The sequence below is a fragment of the Sorghum bicolor genome, chromosome 4 (genome assembly GCF_000003195.3).
Source record: "Sorghum bicolor cultivar BTx623 chromosome 4, Sorghum_bicolor_NCBIv3, whole genome shotgun sequence".
NCBI lineage: Eukaryota > Viridiplantae > Streptophyta > Magnoliopsida > Poales > Poaceae > Sorghum > Sorghum bicolor.
Genome location: NC_012873.2, coordinates 65,115,519 through 65,132,200, shown reverse-complemented (window position 1 = coordinate 65,132,200; position 16,682 = coordinate 65,115,519). Strand labels below are relative to the sequence as shown.

General features: G+C 42.1%; 3 protein-coding genes across 5 annotated transcripts; 2 read left to right on the top strand and 1 right to left on the bottom strand.

The window, feature by feature from the left end:
• LOC8081920 lies at positions 540–1,509 on the top strand. Its single transcript, XM_002454591.2, has one exon. It carries the CDS (start codon positions 717–719, stop codon positions 1,296–1,298), a length of 582 nt encoding a protein of 193 aa, XP_002454636.1. The 5' UTR covers positions 540–716; the 3' UTR covers positions 1,299–1,509.
• Positions 1,610–3,049, top strand: LOC8075222. Its single transcript, XM_002454590.2, has 2 exons — positions 1,610–1,739; positions 1,821–3,049. Exon 2 carries the CDS (start codon positions 1,912–1,914, stop codon positions 2,914–2,916), a length of 1,005 nt encoding a protein of 334 aa, XP_002454635.2. The 5' UTR covers positions 1,610–1,739; positions 1,821–1,911; the 3' UTR covers positions 2,917–3,049.
• LOC8081919 (probable cyclic nucleotide-gated ion channel 20, chloroplastic) lies at positions 3,561–13,311 on the bottom strand. 3 transcript variants are annotated; one of them, XM_002452858.2, is made up of 14 exons: positions 13,069–13,311; positions 12,048–12,098; positions 11,196–11,642; positions 10,911–11,096; positions 10,669–10,767; positions 9,941–10,078; positions 9,055–9,300; positions 8,500–8,754; positions 8,154–8,299; positions 6,306–6,383; positions 5,607–5,736; positions 4,507–4,753; positions 4,262–4,424; positions 3,561–4,046 (listed from the first exon to the last, which is right to left on the bottom strand). In XM_002452858.2, the coding sequence occupies exons 3-14, from the start codon at positions 11,631–11,633 to the stop codon at positions 3,878–3,880; spliced, it is 2,295 nt and encodes a 764-aa protein (XP_002452903.1). In that variant the 5' UTR covers positions 11,634–11,642; positions 12,048–12,098; positions 13,069–13,311; the 3' UTR covers positions 3,561–3,877. The 3 variants fall into 3 exon arrangements, with proteins under 3 accessions (XP_002452903.1, XP_021314752.1, XP_021314753.1); XM_021459077.1 differs by lacking the exon at positions 13,069–13,311 and adding an exon at positions 12,884–13,037; XM_021459078.1 differs by lacking the exon at positions 13,069–13,311 and adding an exon at positions 12,615–12,749.

Genomic DNA, 16,682 nt, shown 5'->3' with positions numbered 1-16,682 from the left:
TTTCGAAAAGTCAGTTTTTTGAACTTTCACCAATTGTACATAAAATAATAATAATATTTATAATATATAATTAGTATTATTAGATAGATAATTGAATATGCTATCATAATAAATTTATTTAGAGATATAAATGTTGCATGTATTTTTATAATTCTCATCAAAGTTGAGAAATTTGACCAGCATGCATCCCATAACGTCATCTATTCTAGGATAGAGGGAGTATGTCTTTTTACAGTGTATCCTAAGTCTATATTCTTGGATGTTTTTTTAGAACATCTTGGAGATCCTGCTCACAGTAGATTTATCATTTGCTTACTGTAGGATAAGTTATTACCAAACAAGGAATCACGGTCTAATCCACAAATGAACAGGTACTAATTTTTGTGATACAGGCATTTCATGAAATTTTACAGAAACCAAATAAATAATAAATTGCTGCATGATTTAGGAGAAAAAACTTGCGTTTCATTCGAGGGTTGGTGAGGATGGGTGCAAGTGTGCAACTGCACCTCAAATATCTCACACGCAGGTTGCCATCCCCAAAGGAAAAGCTCAGGATAACGCAGCAGGCCCTTTTCTTCTCGTCTTCACAAACGTACGTACGGGCCACCCCCAACCCCAGAGGCTGGTTATCAAAAAAACCCACACACAGGCCGCAGAATCACGCCGGACACGAGCCCCCCACCGGCACGCACGCTAAAGCCAGCCAGCCAGCCATGGAGCTGCTGCTCCTCCCATGCCGCGCCGCCAGCGCGCGGCCGCTGCTCCCAGCCAGCCACGGCGCCTTTCGCCGCGCCGCCGGCGCCACCGCCGCCAGGCCTGCGGCCGCCAGCTCCAGCAACGTCGAGGTCATCGACGCCACGGCGACGACGACGTCGTCGACGGGCGCCGAGAAGCAGTGGCGCGCGGGCGGGCTCGGGCTGGAGCTGGACCTGTCGGAGGAGATGCGGCGCGGGATGATGTGGCGGATGCTGGCGCCCCCCGCGGTGGCGGTCGCGGCGGACGCCGCGTTCCTGGGGCTGCTCGAGCGCGCGCAGCCCGGGGACGTGCCGGCGTGGGCTGCCACCGCGGGCTCCGCCGTGCTCTTCGCGGTGGGTCTGCTCGGGGTCCACTACGGGTTCCTGTCGTCGAGGTGGGACGCGGCGGAGACGGGGTCCGTCGTTGGGTGGGACCTCGCCGTGCGGCACTGGAACGTCCTTTCCATGGCGAAGGATTCCTCTTCCTCGGTGGACGAGGAGGAAGAGGATTACGACGAGGAATACGAAGACGAAGAGGAGTACGAGGAGGATGAAGACTGATTGATCAAGGGGTAAATCCGTAAATGTAATAACAGACCTTGGTTAATCTAAACGACCTTGTTTAATCCGTACCGTAGTGCTTAGCTTTTAGAGAGATATGATGGTGAATAGTAAAGATTTCAATTTCACCCTTTGATTGTATGCTGGTCCTATTTTATCTTGAGGTGGCGTTTGCTGATGCAATTGAACCTATTGTTATCACTTATCTGATGAACATCCGGTTCCAATTTTAACTAGAGGATTGAAGATGCAAAATATTTCGTCTCTCTCCTTGCAGCTTCAAAGAAGGATTTGCTCCTCTTTGAACGCTTGAATGCTGTCTGCGTTGTTGTGGCGGTGAATGTCGAATGCGCCCTCAATTTCAGACTCAGACATCGCTTCTCGTCAAGGAAGCAAGCCATACCAAAAGTTGGATGAGCTTTGGTTTGAAGCCAATATTTGGTAAACATAACGATAATTTGGTAAAAGTCTTTCCTAGTGCTAGTATTTTTCTAAACCCACAATTGTGGTAATTTTCATAAGGCCGAAAGGGAATGCAGAAAAGGCTCCGAGGTAGCTGGGCCACGATTTCACGGCCCAGATAATCTACAGTGGGTCCTGCCTGGATAAGGCCATGGCAGCCATGGATGGCTTCTGTCTGTTCAACTCCGAGATCTCACGAGCTCCAACAAGCAAAGCAATGGAGTCCTCTCTTCTCCCTCGATTCACCCGCACCCGCACCCACGCCGGCGCCTCCTGTTCTCTGTTCTCTCCCACCCTCCCCCGCTCCTCGCTACGCCTCCGCGCTCCCCCTCGTCACATCTGCCTCTCCGCTTCAAGCCCCGGCGGATCGAACACCACCGACGACGGCGAGGGCGAGCGCAGCAACGTCAGTGACAAGGAAGGCCTCGTGGCGCAGCTACGGAAGGTCGTCGACGCCTACCGCAACAGCAACAACGACCTCCGGACCTTCCTCCAGAACCTCGTCGACGCCGGCGTGGTCGACGAGTCGGACGTCTTCGGCGGCGCGGGGGACGACGACGACGACGACGACCTCCTCCGGGCGCTCATCGACGCGGACCTCCCGGGCGGGGACGCCGACCTGGGCATGCTGTGGAAGCTCCCGGCCGTCGCGGCGCTCTCCTTCGCCGGCGTGCCCGCGCTGCTCGGGTACCTCGGCGACGCCGCAGGCGCGCGCGTGCCCGCCTGGATGCCGCTCGCCTACTCGCTCGCGTCGTTCCTGCTCGGGTCGCTGCTGGTCGTCGACGCCTCGGTCAGCGACGAGGAGTGGGAGGAGTGGGCCCTCCGGCGGGAGCGCGAGGGGCAACTCGCGTTCCTCGAGTCGGAGGAGGTGCTGTGGCGGGTGGCGCGGAGGGTTCCGGCCGCCGCGCTCGCGGCGTCCGCGGCGGGCGAGGCGGCGCTGCGCGCGGCGGCACAGGTGACGGGGCTGGACCTGCAGCCGCCGCTCTGGGTGGCGTTCCTGCTCTTCGGCGTCCTCCTGGGCGTGCCGTACGGGGTGTTCTCGTCGAGCTTCGATCCAGCGGTGGAGGGCTCTTGGCTCGGGTGGGAGGAGTTCGTCAACAACATCCGCGATGTCGTGCTCCAAGCCGGCGATCGCCGTGGCCGGAACAATAAATAGGTTTCTGAGAACTGCTCGGGCGATCGCCGACTGCTTGGAACAGTTTCGTCACTCGTCAGAGAATTTTCCTGAGATTCATACGGAGAACGAAACAATTCAAACTCGGGACCGTAGGATTAAGCCTTGTTTAGTTCCAAAAATTTTTGCAAAATAGGAATAGTAGTACTTTCGTTTATATTTGACAAATATTGTCCAATTATAGACTAACTAGACTCAAAAGATTCGTCTCGTCAATAATTAGTTTTTATTTTTATTTATATTTAATACTCTATGCATACTTCTAAAGATTCAATGTGACGGAGAATCTGAAAAATTTTGCAAAAATTTTTGGGAAACTAAACAAGGCCTTAGAGAAATACTCCAGTTTCAAATGACCTTTGTAATGCTCACCTGACACGAAATTCCTGTGGAATTCAAGAAAAATTATGGCGTTGGCAAGGTGCACTATGGCTAATACTGGTGTTCGCTAGGATTCAGACGTTCCTGTAATTTGTAAACATGTAGTTTGAATGAATAACATAGCAAAGAGATTGGACATTTCACTTGGAATATCCACACTTTTATCTCTGTGCCTAACTGCAAATCTCGTGCAATCCCCATGGATTGAAAATTTGAAATATTGTGTGGCTCTTCACTCTGAAAAAGGAGCTGTTTCATGCCAAATAATTTTCTTTTATAATGAATATTTATTTACAGCTGATGAGCATCCTGGTTGGCAGGCAAATAACTGATCTCCTAGTGATCCGAATGCAACATATATGTGCGTGTAATAGCTCTAACAGGGGCAACCATGCATGAAAAAAAAAACTATTCTCTTATCATGTACTCTGAACACCAAAGCCAAAAATATTTGCCCCATGCACTAGGTTCCACTAAGTAGACATGTCCGGAGAATTTCAGAGCTCTAGAAGCTTTAGATGCAGAACTGAAACTGATAAGTTAGTGCCTAGTCAGGTAGAGATCATCCCCTCTGTCCACGCTGAAAAGAATCAGGTGTCAAGATCCCATGTGAGGTATAGGTTTCTTCGCTCAACCTCGACTTCTCAGCTCGCTTCAGCCGCCTTTTTCGATACCTCCATGCAACTTGAATACGAGTTGCAGCAATGGTTCGCCAGTAGGGGGATTCATATCTATTGGACGCAGAGGTTCAAGCATCAATTGACAGTCGACACAGTATTTCAAAAGGAACTGAATTAACAAGTCTTAAGTCACAATGATGCATGATTATTAAAATTTATCATATTTTGCCACGAATTAGCAAAAAACAATTATAAGAACAGCCTTAACTATTCTGGTGGGCAGGAATATGGTAAAAACGTAATAAATTAAACAAAAATGTGATTACCTGATCGCTCCCTGCACTCGTGGATTACGCAAGAATCGAGCAAACTGTGAGGTGACTTCTTCCAGATCACTTGCTCTGAGTACGAAAGCTTCAACGTTTGTTAAACATCTTACTGTGCGTATAGCAACCAACCGCATACCTTGGAATTTAATTTTCCCACCATCTGAAACAGCAGTAGCTCATGAGATGGAACAACTACAAAACCAAAAGACAAACAGCAGGCAGGGAGGGCAGAAATTGCATACCTCTATTCGCTGAAGAGTGTTCCAAGTACCAGGTGAGGAGCTCCTCTCCACATACATCTCCATCATGTAATGGAGCCTTGCTACCATCTGCACTGATGCTTTCAAGCTTCCCTCTCACTATGAAGACCATCTTTTCAACAGTGCCACCTTGATAAAGAATGTCACTTCCACTAATATATAAGTTTTGTCTTAATTTGTCACATATTGCATCCAAGATAGGCCAATCCATCAAGGTGAATAATCGGACCTGCAAATAATAAGATAAAAATTAGTCAACTCTTAATTGAAACTTGTAAGAGTTATCTTTACCAGACAACATTTATAGAAGAAATCATGTAAATGAGGCAACCTACAACGTGAATGAGAAAATACAGGTAGCTACTTTTTTTTCTTAAACTTCTTCCAGTTTCCATCATCACTGTGGAAAACTATACGGTGCAACCACACTTGTGGTGCAATCATGAAAACCCCTTGAAACACATAGTTCTCAAAAAAAATTGAAATGATGCACCTCCATAGTGCATATATATAGATGTATGTATACATTGTCGCAAAAGTTTAACATGCAATTTTTTTCCTTGAAAATTCATATGAAAATGACAAATTCCAGTAGCATATGTAGAAGATAATCACAGGAATTTTGCCTTCTAGTGCACATGCCATCTGAAGTTTGTTATTTTCACATGGATTTTTGTACATTGAGTTTGCACCATTTCAAAAAAAAATTATAGTTATATATTTCAAGGGGGGTTTCATAATTGTGCTGCTGAATGGGGTGGTTCGCACTGAATATTTTGGGCTATTGCTTATTTGGAAGTGCTGAACCATATGTTTAGCTCAGCACCACATTTGATTGTAGTCCCACAACAATTCAGACCCCTTTCCCCTGGAGATAAAGTTCTTTCCCATTCTCCCTCCCTAAATAACAGTTACATTTACAAGTTGTGAATGCTAAGAACCAAACAGCAGTAGCAAAGATTCCAAAACAGTAGAATTTCATATAAGCACAGAACTAACTATGGACATGGTAGATGAAAGAAAGGATGCGAGTGGAAATACAAGGTATTGGAGTAATATTTGTTGACACCTTAGAAACTAACCTTATTAAGGAATCTAAAGAAGTGGCGACGTATATCCCTTTGGATATCTTCAGGTAAATTACTCAAAAGCTCCTCTTCATTCACTCCTTGAGTAGCTGCCCAGGTGAACCTTTCAGCTCGTCTAACCCTCCTACACATATACAAAGGTGCAGGTGTTGTTATCTTCGACTGTAAGAATAAAATGACTACCTTTCAGGTTAGGGTATTTCATCAGAGAGTTTTGGTATATAGCTCAAATATTGATTGAACTAAATGCTAAGGATTTATCTCTAAATACCTCCACCCAAACAAGCCCACGTGACTACAAATTTACAATACACAAAAAAAAAACATTCCAAACACATTCAGTTTCTTCATTAACACTATACTAGATGGTACATCTTGTGGATATGAAACATTGAAACCCCAATTGCCAATGTCAATTCTGGACTAATCAAATAATTGTTATTGTTATGTTTTCAGACTATCTGACAATACAGCATACACCTTTTTTCATGACTACAAAGTAAGATTTGTGAAGTATATCATTGCTGTCACAAGGGCCCTAGTCAATCATGAACCACAACCAGATCGGTACTACTGCTTGACAGTATAGTAGCAAACGGCTGCATTAGATATTGAAACATGCTAGCTAAGTTCTTTGTTTTTTGAAAGAAAAAATAGTGATAAAGATTTGCTTAGTAAGTTCTGCAGAGGAACCTTCTCAAATCTTCAGGCAATCGTCTATGGCTCATCCACTTTTCAACATCACGTCGCCTAAGTTGCATTTCCAATCTCCTGTCAGAAGGTAAAAGGAGTAAAACGTTCAAACATCAAGATAGTTACAATTAAAAAAATGATTTAATCAATCACATGGGTTTTCCTGTGTTCACTGCGCTTTGGACTACTGCTAACTGCTGAGTGAATTGATCTACTGATGTCTGATGACTTTAATGGGCTTGTATAAAGGGGCCTATAGAGATTTCTTGAGCCAAGGGGCTGATAGCACACGTTTCACCTAGAGATGTACGCATGCCCCTGGGATCAGATTGCTATGTAGGCCAGTCACTTGGGAAGGTGGAGAGGTACTAAAGCACCAAACAGCAGCTGAGTGAACAGAAACCAACCGGAGCTTCGTCTTCCTTCCAATTGCTCCTCCAATCCCTGTATGGCTGTATCTCTCCTCTTCCTGCCGTCTACCACAAATCGAATGCTAATCGCCATCTAAACTCTACCCAATTCCTTGCAGTTGTTCAGTGGCAGGGCTGTCAAAGAAGCTCGAAGATCTTCTCTACAAGCTCCATTCGAGCTTGGCTTGTCTGCTAATCAAGCCAAACTCAAGATTGCTCGCCGAGTTTCACGAGCTTAATTTGAATTGCTCACTCGCCAGCACACATAGCACAATAAAATTTCCCACCTTTTACTACTACTTCCCTCCAGCCAGTTCAACTTTTCTAAGCCAACCACCTCCTTCGAGGTCCCTGTCACACATGATGCTCAGCCCATAATATGCAAGTCACACACTCCACTCAATTGATAAATAAACAAAGAGAAATCTTATCATCCTTAATCATGTTCTTTCTTCACAACACAATGCCACCATTTTGTTCTCCACATGGTTCTGCCTGCTTGCCTCGATCTCCTTCCCTGCTGAAGGGAAACGATCCTTACACTTCCCTCCAGCTACAATGCAAACTGCAGTCACCTAATACCCCATGGACTACTCCATCAGCACTGAGCATGGTAGCAGGCTAGCTGCCATAAATGATTGATCCCTCAGCTTATTCATGTAGTTGAAGAGAATCCCCAACACTGTTTGCCCAGAGGCACCGTTGTCCTCCTTCGGCAACAATGCTGGTGCCCAAAGCTTTGGGAAGCACCGACGACTGTCAACCATCTCAATATGTCATCTTCTTGGCTACAATCTAGCATGCTAAAATCGAGCTTGATCCTTATTCGAGCTTTTATTAAACCGAGCGCCCGAGCTCAAACCTTACTAGAAGCTCTAGAGTTCAGGCTCTGGTAGAGCTTGGCTAGAAATTTAGTCAAACTTGAGCTTGAGGTGCCAGGCTCACGCGAGATCGGCTCATTGACATCCCTATTCAGTACCCAGGACACGACATGCCATAGTGCATGACCATACAAGCATATAAGCATATACTTACTCCAATCAAAATTACAAAATTGACACGGTCTTCAGTACGACAGTTTTACTACCAACTGTTAGAATTTTCACACACACACACACACAGATTGGGCCAACCCTAGACAGGGTAGCCATATAGTTCCATACAAGGGCCTCATGGGCCTAGCCTCATGGGCCTAGATTACTGATACTCCAACACCAACATCTACAAAAGTATTTTAGTTTAAATGAAGCTTATATTATAGAAGTACTTTTCATAATGAATACAGCAATGTTAATCTTATGTTGTCAATCTATGTAGCAAAAATTTAGATATTTTAGTCAAAGTAAAACAAGGTTTGACCTAGGACAAACCTAGATGAACTTATATCTACATTTGGGTTAAGTAGCACGATAAATAAGCCAGTAGTATAACCACATACCGTCTTCCAAGAGCTTGGAGAAAATTTTGCATGTTTCCAATAAGCAATGCAAAAAGCAACAGTCCCAGACCAATAATAGCCATCGTGAACAGAACTTCCCATACAAAGTAACTCGGGACAAGGTTTCCTGCTAAGGTACTTATTTGCTGAAATCAAACCATAAACTATGAGTAAAAACACTAGTTAGATTGTAATGAATTTAAATAGAATGGAACCTTATTAGTTAGCATGACACATAAGATATTAACCTAAACATCATACATGACAGTCAAATTGTTACATATTTGGGATGCAACAAAAAGACACCTACAGAAGTAGAAAGGCACAAGCAAATGATGGCAAATACCTGAAACCCCCAAAATAATGAATATATATATCGTTTTACAGCACTGTCTTCTGTAGTTAGCAAAACAGCTTGCTCATAAATTCCATATTGGAAAGTAGCATTATTTCCAGTGTTAAAACAAGCTTCTGCACCCAAGTCATTGAACCACTGCTGTCTGTACAGTCCACTCCCAATGCCACGTCCACAGTCTATAAAGGAGTCACAATATGGAATGGTTGATGCAGAACAAGCATCTCGTAGACATTGGTTAACCCTCTGTGACAAAATGAGAAACAAAAGAAAATGATACGATTGATCTGGACATTCAGTATCAGTTAAAATCAGTAGTTACCAAATAAGTTGTGATTGAATATATAAATTGAACATGTTACAGATTAACATAGGTATTTGGAGCCGCACATTTTCCACTTTAAGTAGGTACAACATGTATTCCTCATTCTTCATTAGTGAAACATGCTGCACACTAGATTTGTTCGTACGATGATCAAATTGGAACATTTGAATCAATGTGCACTACCAACTTTTGTAAACAACCTACAAAAGAAATCAGCTAACCTGTAAGCCAAAGAGATACCAACATGAACCAACCACATGTCCCGCCAAAACAAACATCAGAAGATTGATCACAAAATTAGCCCATGCTGACTCAAATATGAATCCATTGGCGGACTGACCATCAAGAAGTGGCACAAATCTGATGATACGGGGCACATATTGAAGAAGAACAGTGGCACGCAATAAATTCTTAGCATAGTTTGCAGCAGATAACCCAACTTTAGGAACAACTAGCAGTATCATCACCTTGATCAATAAACAAAGAAAAATATTAGCAAAGAGCATAACGAGTACGAAGAAAAAATGTGTAAAAATATTTTACTTTTCTTTTTGTTGTTAACTACATCGGAAAAGAACAGGTCATCAGTTTAGAGTTTAGACAACGAACTTTAGCTGTTGACAGATACATGGCATTCATGCAAGTAAAATTATATAAAGTGCTACACAGACAGACAAGGTTCATGGAGCAAAGCTGCAAACAGGTAAGGCAGCAGCAAGTTGTTGATAAACACGAAAATATATTCCTCAAAACTATGGTTAGATGTGAGCATGACTAAATCGACATCAATTCTTCCCAGATGCTTACATGTCACAAGTTCAGTAACAGGAAAAAGTCATGCCATGCCTGGGTATATACAAGGCTATCGAAACCACAATTCATGTCTTTTTTATATTCTTGTTGACCTTAAATGTAATGGAAAATACTCACACTCAGACCTTACAGAAATAAAGACAACATAATTAAACAAAAAGGGGTCTGTAACATGTAGAGTTTCAATATTTTTTTTCCAATAAAATAAGATGTGTGAATACATTAAGTAAAAGAAGAAGAAACTTATAGTATCTAAAGCAAGAGAATTAGCACAGAAGGGAAGCTTTATGTTACCTGAGGGAGTGGGAGCACCACAAAGAAATCAAGGAAAAAGTAACCACAAAGATAATGTATAGCAACTTTCTTTGGCTCATCAACCAAGTCTCCAGCTCCCACCACTCGTGACTCTGGCGCAACATAAGCCAGTCTGAACTGAAAGACAAATATCTAATTATATTCATGAAAATATAGTGACATAAGCAGGTTGATTCAACTTTCTTTTGACAAGACAAATACTTGATCATTAACAAAGAGAAACCTATCGTTATTGCAGTATTTCCACTCTCCCTAATTAAACGCTGATAGAAAAGGTATGGTTCTATATAATTCCATAAAATAGGGGTACGGTTGGTTGTTTCACATTGTTTTTTCTTGATGAAGCTAGTACTTCCTCATTCTCTGCACATGGTGGGCTGTGGACAATTATTGCAAAACGGAGGGAGTAAGATCAAGATAGCAAGGATATGCAACATAAACAATAGAAAGTTGTTCTGGACAGTGTAACTTCAGTATTTCCAGAAGTCAGTATCTGACCGAAGATTTGTTTTAAAGAAACTGCAGAACTTATTCACAAAGAAGTGTCCTGAATATAATTAATATAGAATGCACATAATAATCATCTTAAATCTGCAACCAAGCATTCCATCTTGTACGTTGTAACAACTTGTGTATGAGCGATAAATATTGTATAGAAGATAAAATGTAAAAGCTGATCTGGAAGAGTAAAAGGATGATGAACTTACCTGAAGCAGCATGTGCAGGAAATAAATAGCATCAGTCACACTTCTCACAACAGCAAGTCCTGTAGCAAAGTTCCAATTTAACACTATGCAGTTGCCATCCTGCATTTGTCAAAATCAAATAAACAAAAGGTGGTTAGCTCTGATTAAAATTAAAGCGTGACTAACAAAATGCCGTAATCAAACGCATATAAGAAGCACTGGACATAGATCTGAAGCATACTGAAAATTTTGTATAACATTACCTGGCGTACTGATAGTAAGAAGAAGAACAGGGGATCAATGAAAATGGCAATCAGGCATGATATGACAAAGAATTGATTCCACTGCTGAACCGGCTTTGCATGTGGGTTCATAATCGGAATGTATGCCATGATCTGCTCAATTTTCTTCTTCCATCCACCACTGTGACCATAAAGAATGTTATGAATCTTCAACAGGAACAAAGGAAAACATGTTAGTACCTTATTCAACAGATGAACAGGCCATTATTTGCAACTTAGCTCAAATAACATATTTCAAGGGCATACCTTATTGTCTAAAGCATTCGAACCTCTCTGGAAATGTCTTTTATTTTTACAAGCAGGAGGGCAATTCACACAATCAGGATTATCACATTGCCCCAAAGGTCCAGACATCATCAAATGTTCATTCTTTGGAACCTGTCCACTGTAAGACCACCTATTTCCTCTAATTTCTTCAGGCATGATTGCATGTGGCTTGCTGACTTGTTTTCCCTGTGAAGGTCTAGGAAGCCTATCAGGTGTGTCTCTACTTGTAAATGAAATTCCCGGTGCCGTCTGAGTTGGCGTCTGAACGAATAGAGGACCAGTATGGGGTACAAAGGTGTCTTCTTCATATTCATCATCCCTGACTGGTATACACATTGAAGTACTTCTTAGAGGAAATCTTGGTAGCTCAACATTTCTTAGCAACATGGGAATGTCATCTCGCTCCTGGTCAGTCATTTTAAAACACTGCAGCACAGATCCATTACATTAGCACATGACTTTCAATTAAACAGCGAAAATATAGATTCTCTGCAAGCATGCATGTATCCTTTATACAAAAATGAGATTATCCTTATTTAGAAAGTAAGAATTCCATGGATATCCAGGTTAGCCAATATTTACTGGTTAATTACAGTGGGATATAACAGTAAAAAATGTGAGAAAACAACAGAAGAATAATGATGTGGTGTCCAAGGTTAAAAATGACCCATCGAAATAAATAAGACTTCATAATTACTAGTATCATTAGCTTGCAAATGCACATAAATGGTAACTGCTGAAATAACATAAAACAAATCCAAGAAAACAGAATACAAGCAATATCAACACAACAAAACAAACTGCATTAATACTAACACTACTCAGGCCTACCTGTATTATCTGAAAGAATAAATCAAGTCTTCATCTAAAACTCTGCTGGCCCTGCAAACGCAACAGCATGAAAAATAAGGTTTGAAGAGTCATAGAAAACAATGAATCTCATAATGTGCACATTACAGTAAACATGAGCCAGATAAAAGGTGCGCGAATTGTGTGTGCAGTACTCCCTCCAACCGAAGAAAGGATGCAATTGAGCAATTCTAGCTTTCTATCAAGTCAATCTATCTCAATTTTGACCAAATATATACAAAAAAATGTACCAAATAATTATAATTAGCTTCACCATGAAATATATTTAGACATTAGTCAAACCTAACTTATTTTGACTCAATCTAAAACCCGATTGCAACTATTTTGGGAGGGAGGCAGTACATGCACATGAGACCGTTAATGAAGAGAACATAACTAACGAGGATTCTGTTTTTTTTTTCTATCTGGTTGAGAGAGGTGGGGGAAGACAGACAATCAGGAACAGAAGCAATTCATTGCCCCTAGAGGCCCCTTCGCGCAAGCAGAGAGAATCCGATGAAACAATGGGCAACTAGTAGAAAAGATTACCAAGCATCCCCCGTAAACCCCAGAAGAGACAGACCACGACAAAAAATCACAGCCGTGATGAGATGCAAAAACAAACAAAGTCCCAATCAAGCAAGAGCAGAATCATCATTCTGTACTTGCACATCTCAACCTCCCGCCCACCCGTGATGAGATATGGAAAATGCGCGGAAAAGAAGGACAGTAAATCCATCCAAAACGCGTCGACCCGCGGCGCCACCCTTCGTTAGGAAACTCTGGAACCGAAAGCAATCCCAGAAATTACTCCAGACCCGCGTTGCGGGAGCCTTGCACTTGCAGCGCGTCGGAAACCCCCGCAGAAAAGCCCCCCAGATTTTGCACAAAGATGAGCAACTAAAAATCAACTCCCGCCGTCACTAGTACAGCTGCACCTACTCCAACCACATCTTCCGAGAGAAGCACGGGAATGGGTAAAGCGAAGGTCGGAGTGCCTAACCTGAGCTGTTCGTCGCGAGGCCAGGAAATGTTCGGGATCAGCAGCCGAAACGCACGCAGCAGCAGGCAGCAGCAAATCGCTTTCGAGCTGTTCGATTCGCACAGCGGGCGAGACCGCGAGAGCGCTCTCTCTCTCTCTCTCTTCTTTTTCTTTAATCTATTATTACTACTCCCGTTTCTCTGGCTTCGCCGCTAAGCAGGGACAGGAGTGAGATGACAGAGCGGGGAAGGAGCAACGAGTCAAAAAGACGTCTCGTCTCGTTTAGCAGGAGCGGAGGCGGAGGCGGAGGCGGAGGCGTGCTAGGTTTGTGAACTTTTGTCACTGACAGCGGGGGCACGAGGGATGTGTGGATCTGTGGGGACCGTCTCGTCATTGTCCGTGAAAGTTTGAAGTTGTGAACATGGGATGGTGGAAGTGTCGCTAGCAGCATCCAGCGGCTGCGGCGCCACGACCGCACCTAGGGTCCTGGCCGGTGCAGGATGGAGACCTGGATTCTTCGTCGTCGTTGTTTGGTTTTTTTTCTTTCTTCTAGTCGAGTCGACGCATCATAATGTAATTTTGACTTGTTTTGTGTGCATGTGCAAGTGCAATGGGTGCATTTGATTTGTTATCAAAGCTGACTCATACCTTTCTCTTGTTAGGAAAGAGATTTGTCTTGTTTGATTTGTTTCAGAATCCATCACAGGTTTCCTAATAATGTCAATTTTCTTTGTGTTTTAAATGACTACTAGACTTGGTACTCCTAGCCTGACAAAACGGGCGCTTTCTGTTCGGCCATCATCGTAGAGTACACGTGTTTGACCAAACTAGTTCGCCCCTTTTCTAGAGTGCCATAAAGACAATTGTTTTAGTTAGAGCTAAGAATCTTTCTAAAATTCACTTTCTAAAATTATTATCTGGAGAACCATTTGTATAAAAAATATTTTCTATATTTTTTACTTTCCAACAATTTTATTAAATCTCATGCGTACTCTAGAGAGTCATTCTCATCTTCTATATCTGGCTAGCGAAAAAACCGAAATAGACAATAGCTATATTTGGATGAATATTTAGAGAAGCTGTTGGAGGATAGTTTTTCAACAAAATTGCTATTCCTATCATTTAGGAAGAATATACAGAGTCTCTTGGAGATGCTCTTAGATTACACTTCCCACAGACTCTAGCTGATCTAAACATAATTAACTTTTGTCTACAAACTTCATAGCTGATCTAGACATATTAACGCGTAGACAATGAAGTCCATAAACTATAGTGATTGTGGTAAGATTATTATTTGCCAAAAGAAACTATAGTTTTAGATGCATTCTCCATTAAAGTATCTAAAATTTAATCAATTATATTGGTAAAAATATTAATTTTATGATACTAAATGCCATACAACAAAAATATTGGTTCTATTCTTGCTTTTCCACTAGTGACTGGTAGCGCCATGCCAACATTGAACTCTTACTCAGAAGGGCACTGAATATGTGCCATCAACCAAACACTCTCTTTGTGTTGGAACTGTATTATTTTCTAGGTGGAGGGAGTGTTTATTTTTCAAATGCAACCTCTGGCTTAGATTATAGCAGTCCATTTTCTCGACTTCTCTATTCTTAACAATTCACAATTTACAAGCAAAAACTTTTACAATCTTTTGTTGGTCAAATGCACCGAAGTCTATTATTTTCTAGTCAAATATATCGCATGCATCTGGAGTGGACATTTTTTTACCAGTAGTTGTTTTTTTCCTTGCTTTCGTGTTCGTATGATATACTGGTGCATCGACGAAGGGCAACAATATCGTAGTACATTTAGACTAGTCTCTGTATAAGTTTATTCGACTTATATATCATGTAAATACAGAAGGACCAACATGCTTGGGCTCCAGCTGATGTCATGACTAAGCAGAGTGCTATCTCTGAACAGCTGGAAGGTCTTCCTAAGGATGCATATGTGATGCAAAATCAGGAGGAGAAACTAAAGAGTATTGGGGCAAGTGAGGAACAAGTGATACAGAAGAAGGATATGTGTGATTTTCAATTCTCTGTCCAGGGAGGTATGGATACATATTTGATGGATAAAAGGAAACAATCTGAGTTGATCTCTACTGAATATGTGGTTGATGGGGATGGAGAGTCTTTGGATAACATTTCACAACCCAATCATGCAAATGAAAGCCCACAAAGTTATGCATTGGGGGAAAACGTTGGTGATTCCAACCAAGGAAGTAAACTGATATCAGGGTTATTAGATGATGATGAAGCAGGAGAATTGGGGATTATCACTCAGGAATCAGAGGTAGAATTTGGGGACATGGAGTCCTGTCATGATGATGATATGGCTGAAGTACTGGAGCAAACCTGGATTAGCTCTTCGAAGAAGAAAGCTAAGAAGAAGACAGGAGGCAAGGTGGTGATTGCAACAAGAGTGAGCAACAGGATTCAGCAAGATGGAAGATCCATGCTGGAGAAAGCTATGCAACGGGCACAGAACAGGGATGATGTATCAAAAGGTATTTCTGAATCTAATCAATTTTTGGTATTAAACAATTTAAGCAATGATTACATCCAAGAGGTAGCTTCGGCTCTTGATCTTGATATTGTTAATGTTGATACCCAAATTGAGGTTTTTAGAGCCGAGGAAAAGGTTAGAGCAGCGTTAGCAGAGGCCAATTACAAGGAGTACTTGGAATCTGTTAATAAGAGAACTGCCCCTCAAGGAGAGGAGGCCATTCAAGAATATAGTTTGAATGTTATAGACAATACAGCAAGAGGGTTTGCAGTAGAGTCTAACAATGAAACAGTTGTAGTAGCCCCTAGGAAGAGGGGAAGACCTAAAAAGTTATCTAAATGAGGTTTCTTTTCTGGAATATCAGGGGGATAGGAAAGAGTAGTAGGAAAAGACAGGTTCGAGAGTTTATTGAAGAACATAACCTGCAAGTGGTAGGGATACAGGAGACAATCAAAGAGTCTTTTTCAGATGGAGATCTTCTGGAGTTAGCTGGGAACAAGGTGTTCTCTTGGAAATGGTCTGCTGCTAAAGGAAAATCTGGAGGTATTTTGATGGGGGTCAATCAGGAGAAGCTAGAAATGGAAGCTTGTGATATTCTGGAGTATTGTGTGGTGATGACTATTAGAAATAGATTTTCTAATTTTAGATGGGTTATGGTAACTGTATATGGTCCAGTACAGCATGAATATTCAGGAGACTTTCTTGCAGAATTAGATTCAGTTTGCCAGCAAACAGTGTTACCCATTATCATTGGGGGGGACTTTAATTTGATAAGAGAAGAATCTGACAAGAACTCTGATAATGTCAATTTTCATTTAATGGATCAGTTTAATACTTTCATAGGGGATCATCAGTTAAGGGAACTCAAAAGATCTGGGCAGAGGTATACCTGGACTAACAAGCAGAGTAAACCAATCATGGTTAATCTGGACAGAGTGCTTTTCTCTTCTGGTTGGGAGGAGAAGTATCCTTTATCTCTCTCTTGGTGTTTAACCAGAGTAGGGTCAGATCATTCTCCAGTCATTGTGGATGATGGGGAAAGCTTGACTACTAGGCCTAGATATTTCTTTTTTGATCAGCAATGGGTGCTAGTGGAAGGTTTTAGAGAGTTATCTACCTGT

Bases quoted from the DNA above. Each gene is read 5' to 3' on its own strand.
- LOC8081919 (XM_002452858.2), bottom strand. From the start codon at position 11,633: ATGACTGACCAGGAGCGAGATGACATTCCCATGTTGCTAAGAAATGTT. The intron at 10,768-10,910 runs GTAATGTTATAC...TGACAAATGCAG, and splicing joins TCTTACTATCAGTACGCCAG to GATGGCAACTGCATAGTGTT. The intron at 4,425-4,506 runs GTATGCAATTTC...CTGCTGTTTCAG, and splicing joins ACACTCTTCAGCGAATAGAG to ATGGTGGGAAAATTAAATTC.
- LOC8081920 (XM_002454591.2), top strand. From the start codon at position 717: ATGGAGCTGCTGCTCCTCCCATGCCGCGCCGCCAGCGCGCGGCCGCTG.
- LOC8075222 (XM_002454590.2), top strand. From the start codon at position 1,912: ATGGCAGCCATGGATGGCTTCTGTCTGTTCAACTCCGAGATCTCACGA.